Source organism: Monodelphis domestica, chromosome 7 (assembly GCF_027887165.1).
Source record: "Monodelphis domestica isolate mMonDom1 chromosome 7, mMonDom1.pri, whole genome shotgun sequence".
NCBI classification, from domain to species: domain Eukaryota; kingdom Metazoa; phylum Chordata; class Mammalia; order Didelphimorphia; family Didelphidae; genus Monodelphis; species Monodelphis domestica.
The window spans coordinates 64205264-64229890 of NC_077233.1; the positions used below are offsets into that span (position 1 = coordinate 64205264).

Consider the following 24627-nt stretch of genomic DNA (forward strand, 5'->3'; position numbering starts at 1 on the left):
AGCACAATGTGTCAAATGCTCCAAGCATTTAAAATTTACTGAGCTGTCTTTTGTTTGCTTCATTGCTAGTTTGTTGTTGGGTACCTGCCAGTCCTTTGCTAGATGCCAGAGGAACCAAAGCTGCAGAAGATGCAGCCCGTGCCATCAGGGACCTTAGTTTAGCAGAGGAGATAAGACACGAACAGATGACTTGTGAAAGGGGAAAAGGACAATCAAAAGGTACATTTTTGTTTGGCCACTGATGTTATCTGAGCTCTTCTGTCTAGTGAGGAGATGAAGATGTTTATCTCATCAATGATGTTCCCTCCTTGGCTGTGATATCCAGAGCTTGCCACTAGATCATAGGATTTAAAGCTGGAAAGGATCTTAAAGATTATCTAGTTCAACCCATTATTTTATTAAGGAGACAAATCCAGGAGTTTCAGGAACATATCCAAGGATGTATGTGGCAAAAACTGACTCTTGGACCCTGTTCTTCCAAATATGAATCTGTTCTCGTTCTCCTCTATTCACTGCCTTACAAAATATATATGTGTGCAGTCACATTTTTTTATCTGACGTCTGAAATGAGATACAAACCCAAGGACATTCATCCCTTCTGGCTGGACTGTAATTGCAGGAGCCTAATTGGTCTTCCACCTCCCCGACTGATTCTCCTGTGTAACTGCTAGGGAGACATTCTTCAAGTCTAGGTCTGGCCATGCCACTTCTCTGTCCAACAAGCTGCCTTTGGGATAAACATGGCTCTCCTCTGTTGGCATCAACAGCCCTTCCTCAATGGGCTTCAACCTTCCTTTCTAGACTTAGACATTTAGTGTTCCCTTTGATGGCCTGCCATGATTCAACTAAACAGACTGTTGGCTTCCCCCCTCATGGCACTGCATCTTTTGTTGGTGCCTTGGCAGAGGCCAGTCCTCAGGCTTTAAATGTCCCCTCTCCTATCTGGCCTAAAGGCTCACTCAGCTCCGGTGCTGCGTCCCATATGGGGACTCTGCCACCCCCCCAATAATCTTGTATTTACATGATATATTTTAATTCCAGTGTTGCATCCCACGGGGGACTCTGCTGACTCCCCTCAAATGATCTTGCATTTACATGATATATATATATATACATATTATATCTACTTAGCTATGTACAAAGTGTTTCTCAAGTCCATAAGCATTCATGAAGCACCAGGTTCTGTGCTAAGTGTGCTAAGAAAGACAAAAATAATCCCTAACCTCATAGCCTAATGGGGGAGACCACATGCAAACAACCATGAGCAATCCGTGCATACGTGTGCGTATATATATATATATATAATAGATACATAAAACAATACTGAACATAGTATATGTTCTCTCTCTAATAATAAAATATATTCTATCTTCTACTTATATCTAATAATATAATATAATAATAATATGTATGTATATATATATATATGCCTTACTCATAAGGAGCTGACATTCTAGTGAAGGAGATAAGAAATACATAATAAGATCTATGTACAGCATAAATATTAAGTGAGTAAATATGAAATGTATAAAGTAGTTAAGCACAAAGTCAGTCGTTTGGGAGGGAGAACACTGGCAGTAGGATCAGGGAAGATGGCGCTTGAGCTGTATTTTAAAGGAAGAGACAGACTCTATGATGTGGAGATAGGGAGGGAGAGCATTCTAGGCACATGGAACAGTCAATGAAAAGGCACAGAGTTGGGAGACTGAATGATGTTTATGTATCTCCACATATATACTAAGTTGGATACCATGGAGAATAGAAGATAAAACAGAGCAACAAACACCATAATTTACAAAAGAAAAAAAATCTATGAATATTTATAAGCAAATGCACAAAATATGAGTAATAATGAAGATGAATCAAACTTTCTGGACCTTCATCTTTAAAATGAAGAAATTGAACTAGATGACTTTTGAGATTTACAGATTTAAATTTATAATTGAATGCAAAAAGGCAAAGTTGGATTTGCTGGGGTATCAGGTTCCTCACTACACTATAACCAGGGAACAATATATTGTCCACAAAAAAAGGATTAATAAAAGTGAGTAAGGCAGAATAGCCCTAACTATTAAGGAATTACACAGTGAAGAAATCCAAGAGCTAAAGGAGAGAAGCAGTTGGGATGGCAACCACGTGAAGATGGATGGAAGGAAGAACTGAAGTCATACTGTGGGAATATCCTACACACCATCCAGACAGAAGGAGGAAAGAAATAAGAATTCCCATACTTCTGTTCAAATGTTCACAAGCATAAAATGGTAGGATCATAGAAATCCCAGAGCTAAAGGAGAGAAGCAGTTGGGATGGCAACCACATGAAGATGGATGGAAGGAAGAACTGAAGTCATACTGTGGGAATATCCTACACACCATCCAGACAGAAGGAGGAAAGAAATAAGAATTCCCATACTTCTGTTCAAATGTTCACAAGCATAAAATGGTAGGATCATAGAAATCCCAGAGCTAAAGGAGAGAAGCAGTTGGGATGGCAACCACATGAAGATGGATGGAAGGAAGAACTGAAGTCATACTGTGGGAATATCCTACACACCATCCAGACAGAAGGAGGAAAGAAATAAGAATTCCCATACTTCTGTTCAAATGTTCACAAGCATAAAATGGTAGGATCATAGAAATCCCAGAGCTAAAGGAGAGAAGCAGTTGGGATGGCAACCACATGAAGATGGATAGAAGGAAGAACTGAAGTCATACTGTGGGAATATCCTACACACCATCCAGACAGAAGGAGGAAAGAAATAAGAATTCCCATACTTCTGTTCAAATGTTCACAAGCATAAAATGGCAGGATCATAGAAATCCAAGAGCTAAAGGAGAGAAGCAGTTGGGATGGCAACCACATGAAGATGGATAGAAGGAAGAACTGAAGTCATACTGTGGGAATATCCTACACACCATCCAGACAGAAGGAGGAAAGAAATAAGAATTCCCATACTTCTGTTCAAATGTTCACAAGCATAAAATGGTAGGATCATAGAAATCCAAGAGCTAAAGGAGAGAAGCAGTTGGGATGGCAACCACGTGAAGATGGATGGACGGAAGAACTGAAGTCATACTGTGGGAATATCCTACAGACCATCCAGACAGAAGGAGGAAAGAGATAAGAATTCTCATATTTCTGTTCAATGGTAGGATCATGGCTAATCAACTGTTTTTGTGAAAAAGATCTGGAGATGATGGTGAACTAAAGGTTGTTATGTCCTGAGGGCCTACCATGCTAGCCAAGCAAGCTCTAATTAGAGAAGTATATTGTGTAGAGTGAGCCGCCATGCAATGGCCTGCTTTGCAAGGTAATGGGTTTTCCCTCATTAGGTTTCTTGGCAAAGGTTGAATGATTAGGGCTGTTATAAAGAGGATCCTCATTAGGGTATGATTTGGATTAGATGGTCCCTTTCAAATCTAAGATTTTATGCTTTATGATTTCTATATGAAAAGAATACTTTCCATGAATACAGAGTGTCTCTGTAAAGATTCCTGAGGATCTGAGAAGAGAAAATATCATTAAGGAAAAAAAGAGAAGAAGAACACACATTTGGAGCTAGACGGTACCTTAGAGATTAGGTGGTTAAACCCATTCACTTTACAGTGAGGAAAACTGAGGTGAAGAGACATCATATGACTTGCCCAAGGTCACAACATTAAGTTTCTCTTGATCTTGTAAATATAAGAGAAAACGATGCAGCATCTCCTCCTAAGAGTTTGCATTCATATAATGCTTTATTATTATTTTTTTACCTTTTAGCTTCCATCTTAGAATCAATGCTGTGTATTGGTGCCAAGGCATAAAAGTGGTAAAGGCTAGGCAATGGGGGTTAAGCAACTTGCCTTGGATTGCATAGTAGTTTAAAGAATGCAAATTACTTACCTCCTAATAATCCTATGAGACAGATATTACACATCCATTTTGTAGAGGAAGAAACTAAAATCTTGAGAGGTTCATTTATTTGTTTAAGGTCACATAACTAGGAAAGAGACCCCCTACACATTATATAACTCCTCTTTTTCTGACCAAACTCTAGCAGAAAGGGACAGAAACTATTCTATGTGATTTGCCCCACTTCACTTAGATAATAAGTGTCTGAGGAAAGATGTGAGTCTAGGCAGTTACTGCCTGTCAAATCCCTCATTTTCTTCTTTTTTAATAGACTTTTGAGGGAACAGTGAATGGCTTTGCCTAGGCTACACAGTGGGCTGGGAGCCTCCTGATTCTGCTCGAGTTCTTCCCCTATCCCCAATGCATCCCATTTTTGGTTATCTTCTCACGTAAGTGAGATTTTAAATTCCCTAACTAGATTTCCAGCGCCTCATAAGGCCAGGGCAATATTTTAAATGTGTCTTTGGGCACAAAGTAGTCATTCAAACTGGACTGACAATAAAACTTGTCCAGTGGGCATGGCCAACCCTCTTCTCTCAAAAGCTCCCCAAGTTTGAGATGGGAAGGCCCTGCCAGTGGGCTATAACACCTCCAAAAGATGACACCAACATACACCTTACCAGAATGCTATGCATGGGCTGCTAAGACGTATTTCATGCCCTCTTTGAAGGGGACAGAAAGTTTGCATTCCTGAGCTTTATATACTTAGAATGGATTTCTGAGATCCTCTATTCCTGAGGTTCTTACCAACCTTGGGGTCCATGAAACATAGATTTCAGTGGGCTTCATGGACTTAGATAAGAAAAAAATAAGGACATTTTTATTTTTACTAGCCTTTGGTCTCCCCTGCAATCCTGTGTTTTTTGTTCTTTACCTTTAAAAATATTATTCTGAGAAGTTAACCAAAGGGTCTAGGACACAAAAAGGTTACAAATCCCTAATCCAGTTTAACTTTCTGATTTTATTGATAAGAAAGTAAAAGCCCAGAGAGATTGCCTGATTTACCCAAGGTCACAAAGTCAGTGGCAAAGCCAAGACTAGGAGCCAGGTAACTTTATCCAATAGATTATGCCACCTCCTCATCTTTGCCTAGGTAGGAATTTACCCAAAAGGATCTCCATGGCTGAGCCCTTACTGAAGTCAAAGGCAGGGGAAAAAATGCTTTTCCCAAGGTTTCTAGAAAGTGAGCTCAGGGCCTAAAGGCCTAGGCTTTGTGGAAGCCTGCAGGACCCCGACTTCTCAGACTTAAGAAGCCTGTCTAATCCCAGTATGACCTTTTCTGAGATGGGTGACTAAGCTTGGTGTCTGCCCTCAGCTTCCAAGGGAAGGATAAGTTACCTAGAGAATGGGAGAGCCCTGAGACTGGGACCTATTCAGAGCTGGAGGGGCTACAAAGGCAGAGCAATCCCGGTGACCCTGACATTTCTGGGACTGTTTCTATGCCCAAATCCCCTCAAATTCTGGGTTCTTCCTAGGCACCCGCAGGCAGCCTTGGGGACTCTGGCAGGGAGGGCTGGAAAGGGGGCTCAGTAGGAAGAAAACCACAGGTAGGGGATCTGGCCTCAGAATAGCAGCCTTTTCTAGACGAGGCAGCAGCACGCTCAGGTTAAAACTTTACCACCCTTTCCCAATAACTCCATGTGACTTCGGACATCCCCATTCCACTACCCAGTGCATGCGGGTGAGCTCTTGCAGTTTCTGGAGGCCAGATGGAGCAGCTGGCAGGGAAGAAGCCTGATGTTTATTGGGGGCCTGCCTTGGGCCGAGTCCCAAAAAGAACATAGCCACACGTCTCTGCCCTCTGGGAGTGTATAATCTAAGGCAGACTGGTACTGGCGTCACACGAAAAGAACTTGGGTACGATGGGGCACACAAACACACACACCCAGGCTCCGGTCACTTTCTAAGGTTTCGCTTACATATTGTTTTTCTTTTCTTTTTTTTTTATGTTTGTTCAACTTGCAGCAGCTCCCTTATGGGAAGGGTGCAGACAGCCGGAGGCCTCCTCCGGGATAGGAAGAGAAGAAAGTCAAAGGGAAGCCTTTGAGTGAGGGGGGTGGTGTGTGGGGTGAGGGGTGGGGTTCAGAAGAGGCTACGACCCCCAGAACAACTGTCCTGGTGCACTTTTTAGTTCCCTTCTGAACTGCCCACCAAAGTTTTCAGGGACTCCAGCCTCTTTCTTCCTAATGCTTCCCCTAAGGAGGAAATAAAGGTTCCTCACTCATATCTCACAGAATACTTTGCTTGGAGTGAGAGAACAGCATTGTATAAAGATAATGAAATTCGATTAAGGAGATCTTGATTTGAATGACTCCACTGCTACATAGGACCTGGGGACCTTGGGCAATCCCATAGCCTCAGCTTTCTTATCAACAAAAACAAAGGTTTGGTGAGAGGAGCTCACTAAGGCCCTTTTCAGCTCTAAGTCCTTTGATCCAATGACCTGTGTGCCAAATCACCTTCTCCCCTTTCTGCCTTCCCCTCTTAGGATCCAGGGAAACAGCATCCCTTTAGGCTCACAAACTAGGAGTCATCCTATCTTTGTCATTTGCTCTCGTCCCCCATCTCTAAGCTGTTGCTGCCAAGGCCCACTGCAGCATCTCTTGAATCCACCCCCTTCTCTCCTCATCACCTCACCCTGGGATCATTGCAATGGTCTGCTGAGAGGGAGAGGGGATGGGGGTTTGGTCACCTCAAGTCTCTCCTCAACTCTGACCCATCATCCATTCAGCCACCGAAGTGATGTTCCAAAAGCCCAGGTCCCCACAGGACCGCATCACCCTGACTCGGGTCTTTCCTCACTCCAGTCCATCTTCCACTTAGCCATCAGAGAGATCTTCCTTAAAGGACAACTCTGAGCGAGCCATTTACCAATGGACTCTAGTGGCTCCCAATTGCCTCCAGGATCACATTTAAAATCCTGTGTTTGGCTTTTAAAGACCTTTATAACCTGACCCCTTTTAACCTTTCCAGTCATTTTTACATCTCATTCTCCTCAAAATACTCTAGAATCCAGGGACTCTGGCCTCTCAGCTGCTCCTGGCACAAGACATTCCATTTTGTGACTGTATTTTATACCTGGCTGCCTCCTAGGCTTGTAATTCTCTCTCCTCACTTCCTTCTGTTGGCCTCCTTCAAGTTTCACTAAAAACCCATCATCCGCAAGATGCCTTAATGCTTCCCTCTGTTGCCTTTCTCTGATTCATCCTGTTTAAAAATGCTTGTTTAAATACAGGCATTTATGTGTGTTTCCCACTTAGACCGTGAGCTCCTAGAGGGCAGGGGCCGTTTTCTGCCTTTAGATGTATTCTCAGGGCCCAAGAGCTCTTGGCACATAGTAGGAACTTAATAAAGTTTGTGGCCTTGACAACAGGAGTAGCATCATGAAACTAGACGCCTATCAGGGGAGTGTAGCAGACCAGCTCTCCTATCAATAGCCCCGTAACTTTGGGAAGGTACTATCTCAGTTTCCCCTTCTGAAAAATAAGAAATAACCTCAAAGGGAATGTCCATCTCTAAAACCTAGGATGATCAGAATTGTTGCTGGAGAGGTCAGAGTGAGGAGAGCAGGAAGGAGCTATGAAGAGGACAAATGAAGGGGCGGAATATTGGGTGGGTAGAGTGGCTCAAGGAGGGCAGAAGTGTGAGCAGGCTTTGCATTCTGAAAAGTTTAATTTTTCAAGCTACACAAATATTTCTTGATTTTTAAAGAATATTTCTAAGGGCCGCATGGCAACCACACACCAGGACCACCCACCCCAATTACCTTTCCCCTTTTAAACCTCCCATCTAGGGTGGTTGTTCCTGTCCCACTCTTGCCAGCAGAACTTGTCTTCAGAATCTGCCCGATACCACCCACATTTCTAAAGGATTTAAACAGACCAGACGGAAGAAGGTTTTTGATAATTAGCACCCCAGCCCTCCTCCTTCCTCATGGAATTTAGAGGTTATATGAATGAAGAGATTATATTTGGGGATTTGGCCCACACTCTCTTCCGTACAATATGTGGTCTTGTGGGATGTCCACTGATCTGTTTAGATCCTGGATGAAGAGGTTGCGTACCTAGCCCCAGACTTCTGGAATTATAGACTAAAAACATTCAAGGAAAAACCCTCAGTCTGGTAATGGAGGGGTAAGAAGACTCTAGTAGACAGTGTCTGGGGAAAAATTTTTTCAACCCTGGGAAGGAATTACTTTGTACCAGGAACAAGTGAATGCAAAAAAATTGGAATTAAATCTTTAGTTCTTTCAGATGTCAATATTATTGTGGCTTCCTAGAGTAGATGGTAGCTCTCTCCCAAGCCGGCTGATTAAGAAAAAGGGAACTAACTACCCTATTTACCACATTTCTATTCCACAAGATCCTGGAGGGACACAATCTAGTTTCCTACTAAGTCCGTTCCCAGAAGGAAACACAGAACTTCCATCTTCTGCCTGTATACAAGCCCACCATCCCTACAATTCTAGAACTCAAAATTATTTGGTCACACAAGTAACCTGCTTTAATGCAATCCCTTACAAGAGCACATGGGACTTGAGGTGTGATTCCAAGGTATTGGGAACGATAGGGACCCTACCCTCTCCATACTGAAAGTCTTCAAACAGAATCGATACGGAAGGGCTCCCAAACATGACTCTTGCAACCTCAGGGAGAAAACAATGGCACACAGAATCAGGGTCATCCTTGCAGGCATCAGTCTGTAGGCAAATAAGTATGTGAGGAGGAGGAAATATGCTGCTGTTGCCCCAGACCGGAATAATGAGGAACTATGGGCAGGAATTATAGAGAAGAAGACTTAGGATCCATGCAACAGAAAAACTTCCCAATAATTAGAGTTAAGTTTATTAGCATTGATTCAATGCATACAAATGCCAGGGTACTCAGGCGGCAGAGAATGGCAGGCCTGGAGCATAAACGTGATGATAGAAACTCTTCAGATACTTTTGATAGATGGTTTCAAAAGTATTCTCAGTTGTATCAATAAGGTAAGCTCAGCTGGCTAGTTGGGAGCTGTTACCTCAGGGCCTTTTGCAAGGAAACGCTCTGGAGACTATTATATATAAAAATAAAACTATGTATTAAATTAAATGTTGAAAGTAGAAGGATATAACCCAAGGGTTCCCTATCACTATGGGGAAATACTCATTGAGATCACCACCTCCTGTCATCTCACGGTGAATCTTCTGTCCTGATTTTAGCCAGGCTGCACTAACCCTCCTTATTTCTAACTAAGTACTCTATTCTAATTAATACATATCTTTAATATTATTCCAATAGGAGTCAAGAAGATCCGATTTCAAATTGGGCCTCAGACACTTATAAGCCATGTAATCCTGGGCAAGTCACTTAGCCCTGTTTGCCTCAGTTTCCTCCTTTGTAAAATGACCTGGAGAAGGAAATGGCAAACCCCTCCAGTATCTCTGCCAAGAAAACCCTAAACGGGGTCCCAAAGGATTGGTCATGACTGAAACTATTAAACAATACTCAATACCAGCTACAAACAGAACAAACCAAAAGTGGACCAGGTTGTCTTAAAAGATCATAGGACTGGAAGCAGCTAGGTGGCTCAGTAGATAGAGAGCCAAGCCTGGAGATGGGAGGTCCTGGGTTCTAATTTGACTTCAGACCCTTTCCAGCTCAGTGACCCTGGGCAAGTCTCTTAAACCCCTGCTAACCCCCTACTGCTCTTCTGCCTTGGAAATAATATACGGTATTGATTCTAAGACGAAAAGTCGGGTTTAAAAAAAAAGAAAAAGGAAAAGTCACAGGAATACGGACGTAAAGCTGAAAGGGGCTCAGAGGTCATTTAGTCCATTTCCATCATTTTATGGATAAAAAAGTAGAGATCAGAGACAATAGGAGGTCCTCAAGCAACTTGTGTGTGTGTGTGTGTGTGTGTGTGAGAGAGAGAGAGAGAGAGAAAGAGAGAGAGAAAGAGAGAGAAAGAGAGAAAGAGAGAGAAAGAGAGAAAGAGAGAGAAAGAGAGAGAGAAAGAGAGAGAAAGAGAGAAAGAGAGAGAAAGAGAGAAAGAGAGAGAAAGAGAGAGAGAAAGAAAGAGAGAGAGAGAGAGAGAGAGAGAGAGAGAAAGAGAGAGAGAGAGAGAGGGGGAGAGAGAGAGAGAAAGAGAGAGAAAGAGAGAGAGAAAGAGAGAGAAAGAGAGAAAGAGAGAGAAAGAGAGAAAGAGAGAGAAAGAGAGAGAGAAAGAAAGAGAGAGAGAGAGAGAGAGAGAGAGAGAGAGAGAGAGAGAGAGAGAGAGAGAGAGAGAGAGAGAGAGAGAGAGAGAGAGAGAGAGAGTGTGTTTTTGGCTGGGGGGGTCCTCTATTTAGTCACAGATGGCTTCTGGCTTCCAGATCTAAGATTCTGTGTTTCCCCTCCATCCTCTGATTCTTTCCCTCCCCCTAGGACAGCTCTGCCTACGTCCCCTGGGCTGGCACCCACATTCCCCACCACAGCAGTAAATTCTTCCTCAAACAGCTATAGAATAGGGTCCTGAGTCATAAGCGTGAGGGGTTTTGAGTCACAATCTAAAGTCTGCAGCTGGAACATAACAGAAAATGAAAGAGGCCTTGGGGATGAAGGCAGGGGGCAAACACAAGCCATTCTCCCCAGTCCAGCCTAGACCAAGCGAAGAGAAATGCAGGGTCTTTTCTCCTTACCAGCCCCTCCACCTGCCAACACCAAATAGTGTTTGTCTCTGGGGGATGAAAGGCAGAACACAATCCAGCCTCTCTATCTGCAATCCTCCCCCATCCTGGGTTAGCCTCGGCCAGTATGGGTGGGGAGGCAACAAAGCTGCTCCCTTTGTGTCCACATCTCTTGGGAGAGTCAGCATCAGGCCTCCAGTCTTATGACCACGAAAGTCTCGGGGAAGGAAATAATGTGTGATCTTAGATCCCCATTTAATAAGAGGCTCTCCAGACTCACCAAGCTCCACCAACTTCCCTCCCCCGACCTGCCTGAACTATTTTAGGTTGCTGTGCTAAGAATAGGTTTTAAATACCTGCCTCTAGTTAGAGAGACCCCCATAGTACATGACTACCAGCTAGTGGGAGCGGCCACCCAGGGGACCCAATTCATTGTGCTTTAGAGAGACTCTGGCATTAGTTACTGCCTCCTCTCTGTCTGTCTCTGTCTCTGTCTCTGTCTGTCTCTCTCTCTGTCTCCCTCCCTCTCTCTCTATCAAACACACACACACAGCCAGCTGACCTTGGTCTGGCACTCCTGAACGATAGCCATTTAATCTATCAGTTATCTCTGCTGATTCTAACAGTCTCCACTCTATAACTCAGAGGCTGAATTTAGAGGAAACATTCTTCCAGCAGAGCCAAGATTATCAATTCAGTGACCCGTCAACATCTGGTGCTTACCTATGATTGCACCCTGTAACACAATAATTTTTGCTCTCAAGGAGCTTGCTATTTGCCACTTAATTGGTGCAAAAACTCATTTGTGTGAGTTTTAGTTTTTCCTCTGCAAAACAGGAGTCATAATACTTGAATATCTATCTCACAGGGTTGCAATAAGGAAAACACCTTGTGAAGCTTAAAATATTACATAAATGGCTCTTTGTATTTTCACTGCCTAGCACATAGCAGGCATTTAATAAATATTTGATGAATTGAATATTCTAAAGCTTTAGGGGATTCAGGGAAGGGTGGAGGAAAAGAAGCTAGGAGACAACATTTTGTAAGTTTCTTTTTGTGGACCTGGAATTTACAGTTATGCCACTATTTTTACCCAGTTAGCAAGCAGACCCTCATCAGGGTCTGAACACTGATTTGGACCTTGTTCTAGAAGGGAAGTGCAGCTACTTGTATACCCCTGACCAACACGCTAACATTCAGCGCAGGATTATCTTATAGGTCTTATTTTTCAGCCTTCCTACTCTCTGCCCTCTGGTTACTCACAGCTCTAGAGACCCTACTCTCCCCCTCTGCCCTGTCATGCAATGGTAAATGGTAAAAGGAATTAAAGATGAATCTTTGTTCCTCAAGCAATTTGGGAAGAGCTCTGATAAAAGGCAGAAGACACTGGGGAAGTCAGGCAGAAATGGGCTGTGTTGGTTAAAAGGAATTTGGAAGAATCCCTGTGGAATTCAGGGAGGCTGTGGATTCCATTCCCATCCCCTTATTAATCGATAGTCATGGCAGTTTCTTTTACTTTTGCAATGGCTTCTACTTTCCAGAGAGCTCTCACAACCATTATCTTATCCAGTTCTCAACGCCTCTGTAAGATAATTATCAATCTGTCAAAAAGCATTTGTTAAGCATCCACTAGGTACCGTAAGGCAATGTGCTTTTCAGCACCAGAGATGGGAAGGTAAGGAAAAGAGAAGTTTTGCAATGGCCAAAGTCACTGAATTAGTTTAGTTTCCATTCCATGAACCAGGTTTCCTTCCTCTGTTGAGGGTTTTTACTTTGTGTCACTCACAGGGGAGATACTAAGAATTCTGGCCCAGGAATCAGGTAAGCGGGTCCTTTACCCACTATTTGTGAGTCACAGGACCCTGGGTATATAACTTTGACTTCCTCTGACTCCAGGACTGTCATCTGCAAACATCTAGAATCAAAGGACTTGTCTTGTTGACATGCATTTTTAAGGGTGAGATGAGAGATGATGAAAAAATGGTTTAAAAACTGCAAAGATCGCTATATGCATAAGGCTGCCTAGGTTGGAATGAGAATGTAGAACAATGTGAACTTAGATCTGTGAATTCCCAGCTGGGAAAAGGTTCCTTCTCTGCTCCCCAAACTCTTCCCCTATCCATACGCCTGCCTTTAGCCTGCCTCCAAGCCCTCTCTCAACTGCCCATGGGAGCTTCACTGCCCGCTGGAGGAGGAATCAGCCCAGGCTCAGTACTTTTCCTAAACCGCTCAGGTCCCCAGGACAGCCAGCCCCCAATGCCTGCCTTTGATGCCATCCTCAACGCTGGCACAGCTGTTTCTCCCAGACATGCTCACACACTCCACAGAGAGAACAGAGGTCTCAGAAGATAGAGACAGAAGTCATTGTTCTTCCTTTTGGCAAAGGTGCGGAGACAGTGCATTTCAGAACTGAGAGTAAACAGATCCAAGTGACATCACTGCAACAACAGCACCCTTGGCAAACCATTTGTTCCTATACTGCCAGCTCCATGAATGGTCCCTTCCCCTCATCAGAACCTGTATGCATAAAACAAAGGATCTTTCAGAGGTCCCATAATCCTTATATTAAATACTGTAGTAATAGTGGTTTAATCTGAACAGAAAGACAAACATGCAGTTTGAAAGGAAAGTCAATTCAACCTCAGGCTATTCCCATAATTGCTCTACTGGGCAAACACTTTACCAAGAAAGGGAAGCCTTGGTGTACTTAACCCTGTAGTGGTCATGAGAAATCCCTGCCTGCCTTTAGTTCTTAATAGGTCCAAAATAGGATTTTCTAGACCTCTAGCTTCCCTAACAGGTGGTCTGAATCTCAGAGCTGGACAAGAGCTCAGAAGCCATCTAGGTCATCTCACACCTGAATAGCAATCTCCTTCTCCAGCATTAGGTGGAGTCTAGCCTCTATCTAGCCTCTACTTGGATGTCTTCCACTGATGGAAAGTGGTGGGGAATCCATTACTGTCAGAGGCAGCTCATTGCACTTTTGAGTGCCTCTAATGGTCAGGAAGTTTTTCCCTTTAACAAAGATCTGCCCCATTGCACTTTTGGGTGCCTCTAGTTGTCAGGAAGTCTTTCCCTCTAACAAAGATCTGCCCCATTGCACTTTTGGGTGCCTCTAGTGGTCAAGAAGTCTTTCCTTCTCTCTAACAAAGTCTTTCCTTCTCATTAACCTTATTGCATTTTTGAATAACTCTAGGAAGTCTTTCCTTCTCTTTAACAAAGATCTGCCTCATTGCATTTTTGGGTGCCTCTAGTGGTCACGAAGTCTTTCCTTCTCTCTAACAAAGTCTTTCCTTCTGTCTAACCTTATTGCATTTTTGAGTAACTCTAGGAAGTCTTTCCTTCTCTTTAACAAAGATCTGCCCCATTGCACTTTTGGGTGCCCCTAGTGGTCAGGAAGTCTTTCCATCTCTCTAACAAAGATCTACCTTATTGTATTTTTGAGTAACTCTAGGAAGTCTTTCCTTCTCTTTAACAAAGATCTGCCCCATTGCACTTTTGGGTGCCCCTAGTGGTCAAGAAGTCTTTCCATCTCTCTAATAAAGATCTACCTTATTGTATTTTTGAGTAACTCTAGGAAGTCTTTCCTTCTCTTTAACAAAGATCTGCCCCATTGCACTTTTGGGTGCCCCTAGTGGTCAGGAAGTCTTTCCATCTCTCTAATAAAGATCTACCTTATTGCATTTTTGAGTAATTCTAGAAGTCTTTCTAATCTAATGCCTCAAAGTTTTATCCCTTCAAATATCTGAAGGCAACTATTATGTCCTTTAAAAAAATCTCTTCTTTAAACCCTTACTTTCTTAGTAATAACTCTTAGTCTTCTTAAAGTCTTCTCTTCTCCAAGCTGAATATTTCTAGTTCCTTTAATAAATTTTGACCAATACTTAGTGATCCTGTCCTGCCTAATTCTCATGTTTAGTTGTCTCTTCTCTCCATTCTCTCCCCCACTTTATAACCAAAGAACATCCGTGTAATGCTGATAAATTAATTGACTGATTGATTGATGTTCAGGCGCCTCACCACAGCAGAACACTTACTTATTAAAGAGGTTCAATCCGATCCTATAATGGCGCTTCCGGATGACATCGTTACTGAAGGCTGGTGAGTCCCAGCTGTTGCGAGTCTCCTTGTGGTAGGTTTGCTTGCTCAGAGTTTGCTCCCGCAAGCTGTCGCGGGAGGAGGACTCGGAGCTGCAGTTTATTGTGTCATTAGAATTGGAGGTACTGTTGATACTGTCATTGTCCCCATCAGAATAGTCCGACTCTGACTTACTCTGCCTGTTGGCAGTACCATTGATGGCCAAGTGACTGTCTATGGGCCGGGGGCCGGTGCCGAGGTTCTGGCTCCTCGCGGGGGATGATCTTGGCGGGGATCCCGTGGGACACGTGCTTGGGGCTCCCTTGCTGGTTGCTAAGGCTTCGGTCATAGGCGTTTTGCCTCTTTAGTGAGCCCCGCTCAGAGCGATCACTGAGGTCCACAGAGCTGTCACTTGGGGGTTCTATGGTGAGCAGAGGCAAATGGTCCATCCTTAGCCTCTGCTCCTGGCGCTCCAGGGAGGGGGTGCTCCGGCAACTAGTGTCTGTGTCCATCTTGTCATCCTTGTGAGTCATTGACCAGTACTCCTGGGAAGAGTTCATAGACCGCAGCCTCAAGTCCGACTCGGTGCTGGACGGTCTGTCCACAGACTGAGAAAGGGGAAGGGGTGGGGAGAGCTCCTCCTCGTCGATGTACAAGGTGACGTCGCTATAGGAGGCGGTCATCTCGTCCAGCTTCCGATGGTCCACGCTGTGGAGGGCGGGTTTGAGCTCTCTCCCACAGCTCTCTCGCTCCAGGTCTCGGCTCCTCATTGGCTCAGAGGGGGGAACCTCATCGGCATGCAGACTACGGCAATTCAAGGCATCATCAATGGACTCGGCAAGGGGACTTCACTTGCCTGGAAAAGGCATCTTCTAACTCCGTGATGGCATCGGCAAAGTCACTGGAGGCAGCCGGAGACTTCATTGTTGCTGGTTCCACAATGTCGCCACAATCAGACTGGACCAGAGACCCAAGTTTGGCGCCATCATTTGTCACAGAGACCTGTTTCCCTTCAAAGTAGGAGCTGTGGACTTTCTCTGGTCCTTCAAAGGAAAACTGCATTCTCATATTGGACAGCACGATGCGTCGTGACATACGATTTTCTGACATAGAACTCCGGAGTCGCTCAAAGTTCTTGTTCATTTGGTATTGGCGGAAAGCTGTCTGGATGGTTCGTGCTGCATGGCGGGTTATGAGACGGCCCCCATATTTCCGTTCTAGCATTTCCACCTAGGCAGGAAAAGGAAAAGTTAACAATGAGACATATGTGTAGCATTTTACACATTTCAGAGAACTGAAAACACTCATTGCATTTGATTCTCACAATACTCTTAAGATGCAAGGAGGGCAAATAAAAAAAATTGAGGCAAAGGACGGACAGCTGACCAGTTTTTTTATATTTTATAAAATAGTTGTCTGAAAGATGGTGAGTAATTGGAGTATAGGAAACTGTCTAGATGATTGTTGTGTTTATAAGACAATGAAATGCCATGATATATCTCCTCTGGAAGCCTTCCTTCCTTCCTTCCTTCCTTCCTTCCTTCCTTCCTTCCTTCCTTCCTTCCTTCCTTCCTTCCTTCCTTCCTTCCTTTTGTTCGTTCGTTCGTTCCTTCCTCCCTCCCTTCCTTCCTTCCTTCCCTTCCTTCCTTCCTTCCTTCCTTCCTTCCTTCCTTCCTTCCTTCCTTTCCTCCCTCCCTTCTTCCTTCCTTCCTTTTAAAATGAGGGCGCATCTAATATGACAAAAATTTATGCATTTATGTATTTCTATAATATACAAAAACAAAATGAAAACCAGTTCTTGCCTTCAAGGAACTTGCATTTTATAGTTACTTTTCCTATAATTTTCAGATTAATTTCCAATAATATTTCAGATATTTGGGCTTGTCATTATTTTCAGGAAAGGTTTGATGACTGTCATACATAATTGAAAGGGATGGATTTGATGACTTCTTGAAATTCTCCTAACCTAAGAGCTTCTTGTTATGAATTACAGACTTAAGGTTTCATGATAAACAGTAATGCACCTAAAAAAGTCAGCACAGCATGGAGTCCAGGCTCTCTCTACTCTACTAGCATATATATAAAAGCAGAAAAACACAGCACATTCTACCAGTCAGAGCCTGCTCTCTTTGGGCATTAAAGAAAAACCAAGAAAAAGAATGAATTCTCCTCCCCCTAATCTGATTGCTCATTTTGGCCTAACTGGCAAAGACACAGGCCAGAGAACAGTCTGTGTGGGTGATTGTGGCGGGGCTGGCTCTGTGGGGAGACAGATGGAACTTATGCACTCAGAAAGAAAGCCCAGTTTCTTTAGCAGAAAGAAGAGGTCTACTCTAGCTTGTTTTCTTAGCATAAGATCCAGACCTAGGCTGATATGATAACTAATAGGCACCTATGAGATCCAATGTCACATGTGGGGTGTTGTATTGGTCAACAAAAAGATAGTTGGGGGAAAGGCTATGAGCCTAACTGAAAAAATTTGTCTTGCCAGGATTTCTTTCCTGAGTGGTATTCCCTTCTCCTTTCCCAAACTAATCAGAACCTTACCTTTCCCTTTGGCTCATACAAATCTAAAACCCCAACCCTGGGAGGGAGAAAGGACTGCTTGACTCTAGGGCTTGATGTTTAGGCATTTCAAATAAGAGAGGAAATATCATGCTCTCCCACCCAGGTTCCACATTTCCTTCCCCTTGGCTACCTTAAATGCTTCCAAGGGAACTGGGTAAAACAATGAAGAAAACAAAGGTAATTTCCTAGAAACCATCCCAGTAGTTCACTGGTGAACTGGGAGTCTGACACATCTATATTCTATAAAGGTTGATAAAGAAATGGGGAGGGCTGGTTTCTCTAACATCAGCTAGCTAGGAAAGCTCCCTCTTCCTCCTAGGTGCTTGAACAACCATCAATAGCCTTGGAAAAAGAAAGAAAAAATGGGGCAATGAATAGTCCTTTGCCTTTTTTTTTTTGCAGGAGAGGGACCTCTTTCCTCATTCAGGACCCTTACAATCCACTGATGCCTTGGTAAGACCCACAGCATTCCTTTACCTAGAGGTAGCAGGGTTTCTTGTAAAGTATCCATGACTTTCATTGACCAGACTCAGGTGGCTGCATATCCCTGCCCTGGGCTTTTATGTTCGGAAAGTACCTGTTGTTCAATTCCTGCCCATACTTTGCGCCCAGTTCAAGGGGTGTTGCCTCCAAAAACCTCTTATTCCTACTGTTGAAACGAATCTCATTCCTCTGAACTCTCATAGTGCTCAGTTTATATTTTTATTTAAATGTCTTACATTATTACTATCGGTATGCATACCTTAGTCGCCCACAGTGAGTCTGTGGATGACAGCTTGCTTGACTCATCTTTGTAGGTCCTCTCGTATACTTACTTAGAATGAGTACCAGATAGGTTCTGGAATTCAAGGAATGGGTTGGAGAGAAGAGTAATCTGGGCTGATGTGCTCAGTTATGTCAGACAGTGGGCATGTGAATGCAGGGAAAGTCAGGGACTGACATGTAATAAAAGCTGGGGAGTGGAGAGTGGGGAGAAGAGAGAGAGAAATCTATCGAATACCCAGACTTGTTGCCCAACCTTGGTCAGTGGTTCTCTCATAAACAGTCGCCAGAGGAACGGGACAACAAAACGTGGATGGCTTAGTGCGAAGCCATGTTTGTGGCTGAAACATAACTTTAAGTACACATCCTGCTGACAGGGAGGAGAGGGTCTGAGACATTGTCCAAGTAGAAAAGGACAGGCAGCACCACATTATATTAACATTTTTTGAAAGTAAAAAATGAAGATTTTATCCAGGAGGCTACTCCACAGAACAGGGAGGGAGCTAGTGAGGAAGAAGGCTGGTGAAGTTAGGTATTTGCCAAGGCTGGCATAAAGAGAAGAGAAGACAGAAAAAAAAATAATCAAAATCAAATGACTTTTCATAGAACGGCTTTGGCCTCAGAGTCAGCCAGGGTGGTTCTGTTTTCTCTCTCACCCTGAGGTTATTGAACAACATCCAAAGAGATGACTTCACTTCCACATTTATAAGCAGAAAGTTTCTATTTTTTGGATTGTGAGACTCTTTAAAAAACCCACACAGCATACAAACTGGCCCCTAAGGCTGTGCTTTCTAAAGAGCTCTCTCTCTCTCTCTCTCTCTCTCTCTCTCTCTCTCTCTCTCTCTCTCTCTCTCTCTCTCTCTCTCTCTCTCTCTCTCTCCCTGTCTCTCTCTCTCTCTGTTCCCTCTCTCTCTCTCTCTCTCTCTCTCTCTCTCTCTCTCTCTCTCTCTCTCTCTCTCTCTCTCTCTCCCTGTCTCTCTCTCTCTCTCTCTCTCCCTCCCTGTCTCTCTCTCTCTGTCTCTCTCTCTGTCTCTCTCTCTGTCTCTCTGTCTCTCTCTCTCCCTGTCTCTCTCTCTCTCTCTGTCTCTCTGTCTCTCTCTCTCTCTCTCTCTGTCTCTCTCTCTCTCTCTCTCTCTCTCTCTCTCTCTCTCTCTCTCTCTCTCTCTCTCTCCCTGTCTCTCTCTCTCTCTCTCTCTCTCTTCTGTCTCTTTCCCTCTTTCTCTCTGTCTCTCCATTTTTGCCTGTCTCTGTCTCTCCTTTCTCTCTCTCTCCCTTTCCCTTTTTCTCTCCCTCTCTTATTCCCCCCCTCTCATTCTGCTTCTCTTTCTTTCTCTTTCCCCTCTTTTTCTCCATCTCTCTGTCTGTCTTTCTCTGTCTCTCTGTTTCTCTCTCCTATCTAGGAATCCCATCCAGCACACGCTGCCTATTCCAAAAGGAAAGAGCTGGTTGGTTATTACTTCATTGGTTCTGCAATGTCATGCATAACACAAACTAATCCAAGGTCCACTTTTAATAGCAACTCAAACCTTGTGTTCTCTTGGTGCCAAACCCAGTTCACAAGGCCCTGTAACAGTTCCCCAACTCCAGTAAACCCAGTTCACAAGGCCCTGTAACAGTTCCCCAACTCCAGTAATCAGAGGCCAGGAAACTGGGGGCAAAAGCAGAACATCACCCTCCTACCCTTTCCAGGGTCCTAGATCAAATTGTGGTGATATGAGATGGGAGGTCCTCATTGCAAATCTGGCCTCAGATTTCTTAGCTGTACATCCCTGGGAAAGTCACTTAACCCCCATTACCTAAATCTTACTGCTCTTCTGCCTTGAAACCAGTACACAGTATTGATTCTGAGGTGGAAGGTGAGGGTTTATAAGAAATGGTGATGATACAGGAGATGGAAAGTTTTCAGCAATAGCAATATGATCAAGCCTCAATTATTCAGGGGCAGAACAACCATGTGGAATTCCAAAGTCATGTTAGAAAATTTATGCTTAGGAAGGAAATGGCTTTTGATCACAGGGTACTTATCCATGTCAGGGAGATCCAAAGAGAGTCAGTGGAGAAAATAATTTCTAATATCTGAATATATAGAGGAGATAAGCTCATCTTGAACTTCAAACTAGCTTTTAAAAGGAAGAGCGATAAGAGAAAAGAAAAGATTGTCTTACTATTTGGCCATAGTGAGGCCCCTAAAACCAGAATTCAGATCTCCTAACTCCTAATCTAATGTTCTTTCCACTGTTATTTAGTATGTTACCATGGGCCAATCATTTAATCTCTCTGGCACTATTTATTGGCAAATTGTGGGGATTAGAGCAGATAACCCTTTAAGATCCCTTTTGTAGCTCAGCTTTCACTATATTGATGGCTTGGCCATCAATAACAGCAGCACCACTATTAATAACACATTTCAGTCCATCCTCTATGTCTCACCAATCTTAATTCAGCTTCCTAGTGTTCACAATGTACAGCACTAGACTTTTGCACACAACACATATTCAGTCAGTATTTACTGAATGACTGGAAGCCAAACCCCTCTCTCAGCCTTTGGGGGAGAAAGCTGGGGTTCTGTCTAAGTCACTAGTGGCTTGGAGAGAAACCCACAGAGAGTCAAGGCTTTAGACCACACTCCATTCACTTCATTCTTGATAGTTATGGGCTCATTCAACCCTTTCCTATGGCTAACACCAAAACAAGATGGTGGAAAGAAACCAAGGACTCTCTGGTGGAAGTTGGGTTGTTGGCAAGCATGCCAATGGGTGCCCTTCCACCATGATCATAAGCGCTATTGTATCCTGGTATAAACTATTCTACCTAGGAGGAGGATGTGGACAAGATGGCCTTATGTTGGTTTATATTTATGAAGAGTCTGTGTAATTTTAAAAAGGACCTGTGAAAATTAAAAAAAAAATCAGAGCTAGATGGCTTGTAACAAGGTGGTTGGATAATTCCCTCTTTTTTGAGAAGTAAATAGTGGATTTGGGGCCATAATACACAAGGAATATGGAAAGAGCTATGGTCTCAAGGGTTCAAATTCTGACTCCAACATTTACTATGTGACCACAGGCAAGTCAATAACCTCATTGTTTCTCTGAGTTTCCTTATCTAAGAAATGGACATAAAAACCTTAGCACTCCTTCCTATGTTTTTGTTAAAAACAACAACAAAACCAAACCAAACCTGTGCCTTTTGTCTTAGAACTGATAACAAGTATTGGTTCCAAGGTTGAAGAATAGTAAGAGCTAGGCAATTGGGATTAAGCGACTTGCCTAGGGTCACACAGCTAGGAAATGTCTGAGGCCAAATTTGAACCCTGGTCCTCCCATCTATAAGCCTGGCTCTCTATCCACTGAGTCACCTAACTGCCCCTCCTATGTCTTTTTTTTTTTTTGGCAAGGAGAGTGATTTATAATCCTGAAAGAAATACAGAAATGTATTTTTATTATCTGTGACTTTTATTTAAAGCTTTTTGAAGTTATTTATATTTTCTAGTGAGTTCCACCCTTTGATTCCATACCCTTATTTCCAACTGTGTGACACAAGGCACTCTTTTATTAGTTTAAAAATTTCTCTGTTAACCTTCAAGGGTATTTTGTGGGTTACCACTGCCAAAAAATTCATCATCTAGTGGCCATTCTACTAGCAGCGAGCATCTCTGTTCTTAGGCTGGTCCTCAGACAACAGACATAGCTTAATGCTCAAAATCTTTCCAACATAGGAAGAACTCCTTAGAATTTATGCCTTGCTGACTTTTCAGAAACTGGCCTGGGTCAGCTTTACTCCAAGAACTCCACCCAGAGGAAGAATCTGCTTTAGCCAAGGCCTGGAGTTACCTGGGAGTTTTCTCTCAGCATCTGAGGAAGCCTTTATTAGGGTAACAAGAAATAATAAAACCAGATATCTGATGGTTGGCTTTACAATTTTTTAAAGTGTTTTCACAAACATCATCTTAATTTGGTTCTGGGAAGCAGAGAGGGTAGGAATCAGTTTCTTTTTTGAGTCCCAGAGAAGTTGAATAACTTGCTTGAAGTCACATAGTTATCAAACAGAGATCAGAATCCAGATCTCCTGACCCCTAACCTGGTCAGCTCCTTTTGCTCTGTTACTTATCTCATGGTAAGTCACTTAATTATTCTGGAACTATTTCCTTATTTGTAAAGTATGGGAGAGTGGATCAAATCTATGGTTTTTTCCCCTCTCTAAATCCAAGTTCCTCCTTTTCATGATTTCCTAGGTTTTAATCAAAATTCTTCTCACCTATCCTTCCATACTGAATAGTTCCATTAAAAAAAAAATTCATGTTATATGGCAGCCTTGGGCCCTGGATCTTTTTAGGTGATCTTTACCATACCTTTCCTTTGGCTTTTACCTCTGTATCCAGACCTCGACACAAGAGCATCCTGGATATGGGCACCCATGGGAGGATAATGTGTCTGTGTTCCATGTTGAATCCTCTTCCTAGTGGTGCCCAATATAGCACTGACCTTTTTTGGACAAAGTTTCAATTGGGCCAAGGTCTTGGAGGAACTGCAGGGGTCAGTGGCAAAGAGATTAGCATACAAAAACTCCCTGGTGACTCCAGCCTTCGGCTAATCTAGGCTCTTCTTTTGGAAGGAGAAATCCCCATATTGGAGGTAGGAAAATAATAAAATGGCAAAAGAAGCCTCCACATGAGACCTGGCAGGAAGTTGGCCTCTGGCCTGCTGATCAATCTATACAGGCCTCTATGAGTCATTCTCCCTGTCATAGAGCAAATGGCCAAGTTACGGTTTACTCTGAAAATTAAAAATATGCCTTAGCAGTGATGAGGCTATACCAAGGCTATGTTGCTGCTGTTGTTTTAAAGAAAATATGAGATGAATAGTTAGTATATTAATTATATAACTGGAGTATTTAGTATATTTTAAGGTAGGTATATATTATATATAAATATGTATATATTTAAGGCCATAGGATGAGCCACAAAATAAATGTAAGACCTCTTCCCTGACCCTCTAGCTTCTTTTCAAGAATTCAAATTATTGCCCAAAATGTCAGACTTTTTTTGTGTTTGTTTTTACTTATTTTTCTCCACTCCTTCCTCTTTTCCTTTATTTTTTGTCTTTGTTAAAAAAGGATGTTTGGCATTCAGAGCATTTCATAACATACTCTGCCCCCTTTTGCAATCTTCTTATACCTTACACCCTCCCCTTTGCTCCCCACCAAACACACACACATTCTGCAACCAGTGACACTAATCTCCTTCACAAGACATTCCATCTCCCAATTACTGGCAGTCTCCCTGGCTGCCCGCAGGCCTGGAATGCTCTCCCTCCCCATTTCCTCCTCCTGACTTCTGCAAGTCCTCCTTAAAATCCCAGGTTCTGCAGGAAGCCTTTTCCCATTCCCTTTCATCTTAAGCATTCCCTATCTCCAATTTGCTTTTCATATCTTTTTGTAGATTGGGAGATCCGTGAGGGCAGACGTTTTGCCTTTCTTAGATTAGCACTGTGACTATTATTCTGCCATAAAATTACTTTATATTCCATTAGTTATATATATATATATTATCTTCCCGGATCAAATGTAATTTCATTTAAGGCAAGAAAAATGTAGGAGAAAAAGAGCAAAGCGTATAGACTAACTTATCCTAGTCATTACTAATAATGATCCCCATGAAGGGAAACAGCCAGAATCAGACTCTCAGACCTCCAAAAACTCAAAGCCTTATTAATGTGGGCCCTCAAAACCACTCTCCCCCTACTGTCTAGGTTAATGCAAGGAAACACATTATCTACTATTTTAAATGATTTCTGGTGAACGTTTCCTTCCATTAGCCCACCCATGAGGAGCTCAGAGAAATGAGCTGACTTGTTGAAGGTCACATTGCTGGCGAGAGCTGCAGCGCACCCTGGAACAGAGGTCTTGCCTTGACTTTGGGGCCAGCCCTTTCTCCGATAAGGGGCTCCCTCTCTATCGGTGTTTATCCTCGGGAGGAAGGGAAGGGCTGTCGCCTGGGAGTTCTGCAGCCGAGGTGCAGTAAGCAGGGGGTCAGCAGAACTAACTGCCCTGGCCCAGCTCTCTCTCTGCTGAATCAGCTCCCCCAGCAGCTTTCCCATTTTCACTGGCTGTGCCCCAAGCCTGGAATTCCTACTTTTCTCACGTCTGCCTCCTGGCTTCCATCAAGTCTTAGCTAAAATCCTGTCTTCCACAAGGAGTCTATCCCAGACTCCTCTACTGCTAAGGACCTCCTCTCCAATGTTTTCTCCAATTTATCTTGTATAGACCTTGTTTATACGCAGAGGTTGACACGGTGGTTCCCCTTTTGGATGAAGGAGCTCTTTGGCATTCTGTTCCTAGGTGGCTCTTTATTTTCCTTTCCCCAAACTGGTTCCTTTCCTCTTTTCCAGATCTACCCTGCAGCAGTAGCCTCTCACTCTCCCGGGGCTCTGAATCCTTTAGGGAATAAGAATCGCTTTAAGGTGTCTCTCTGAGGATGCCGCTGCTCGCGTGGGTAGCACCCAGTCAAAGCTCTCTGGGGGCAAGGTTTCCCCAAGGAAAAAGAAAGGTGCTTTGACGCTAAGCCAGGCTGCAGCATTCAATGAGGCTGATTTCCCAGCAGAGCTCAAAGTTGTAAATGAAAGAAGATATAATAAGCAACCTCATCTCCCCTGGCTGTGAATAGTTTTTTTTTTTTAAAGGCT

General features: G+C 43.3%; 1 protein-coding gene across 1 annotated transcript in view; it reads right to left on the reverse strand.

Moving 5' to 3' along the window:
• The window catches only part of IQSEC1 (IQ motif and Sec7 domain ArfGEF 1), an 817265-nt gene that overhangs the window by 48460 nt on the left and 744178 nt on the right, over positions 1-24627 (reverse strand). Inside the window, 3 exon segments of the mRNA XM_007500341.3 lie at positions 14578-14859; positions 14861-15459; positions 15461-15847. Of these exon segments, the coding sequence (XP_007500403.2) occupies positions 14578-14859; positions 14861-15459; positions 15461-15847 (1268 nt within the window).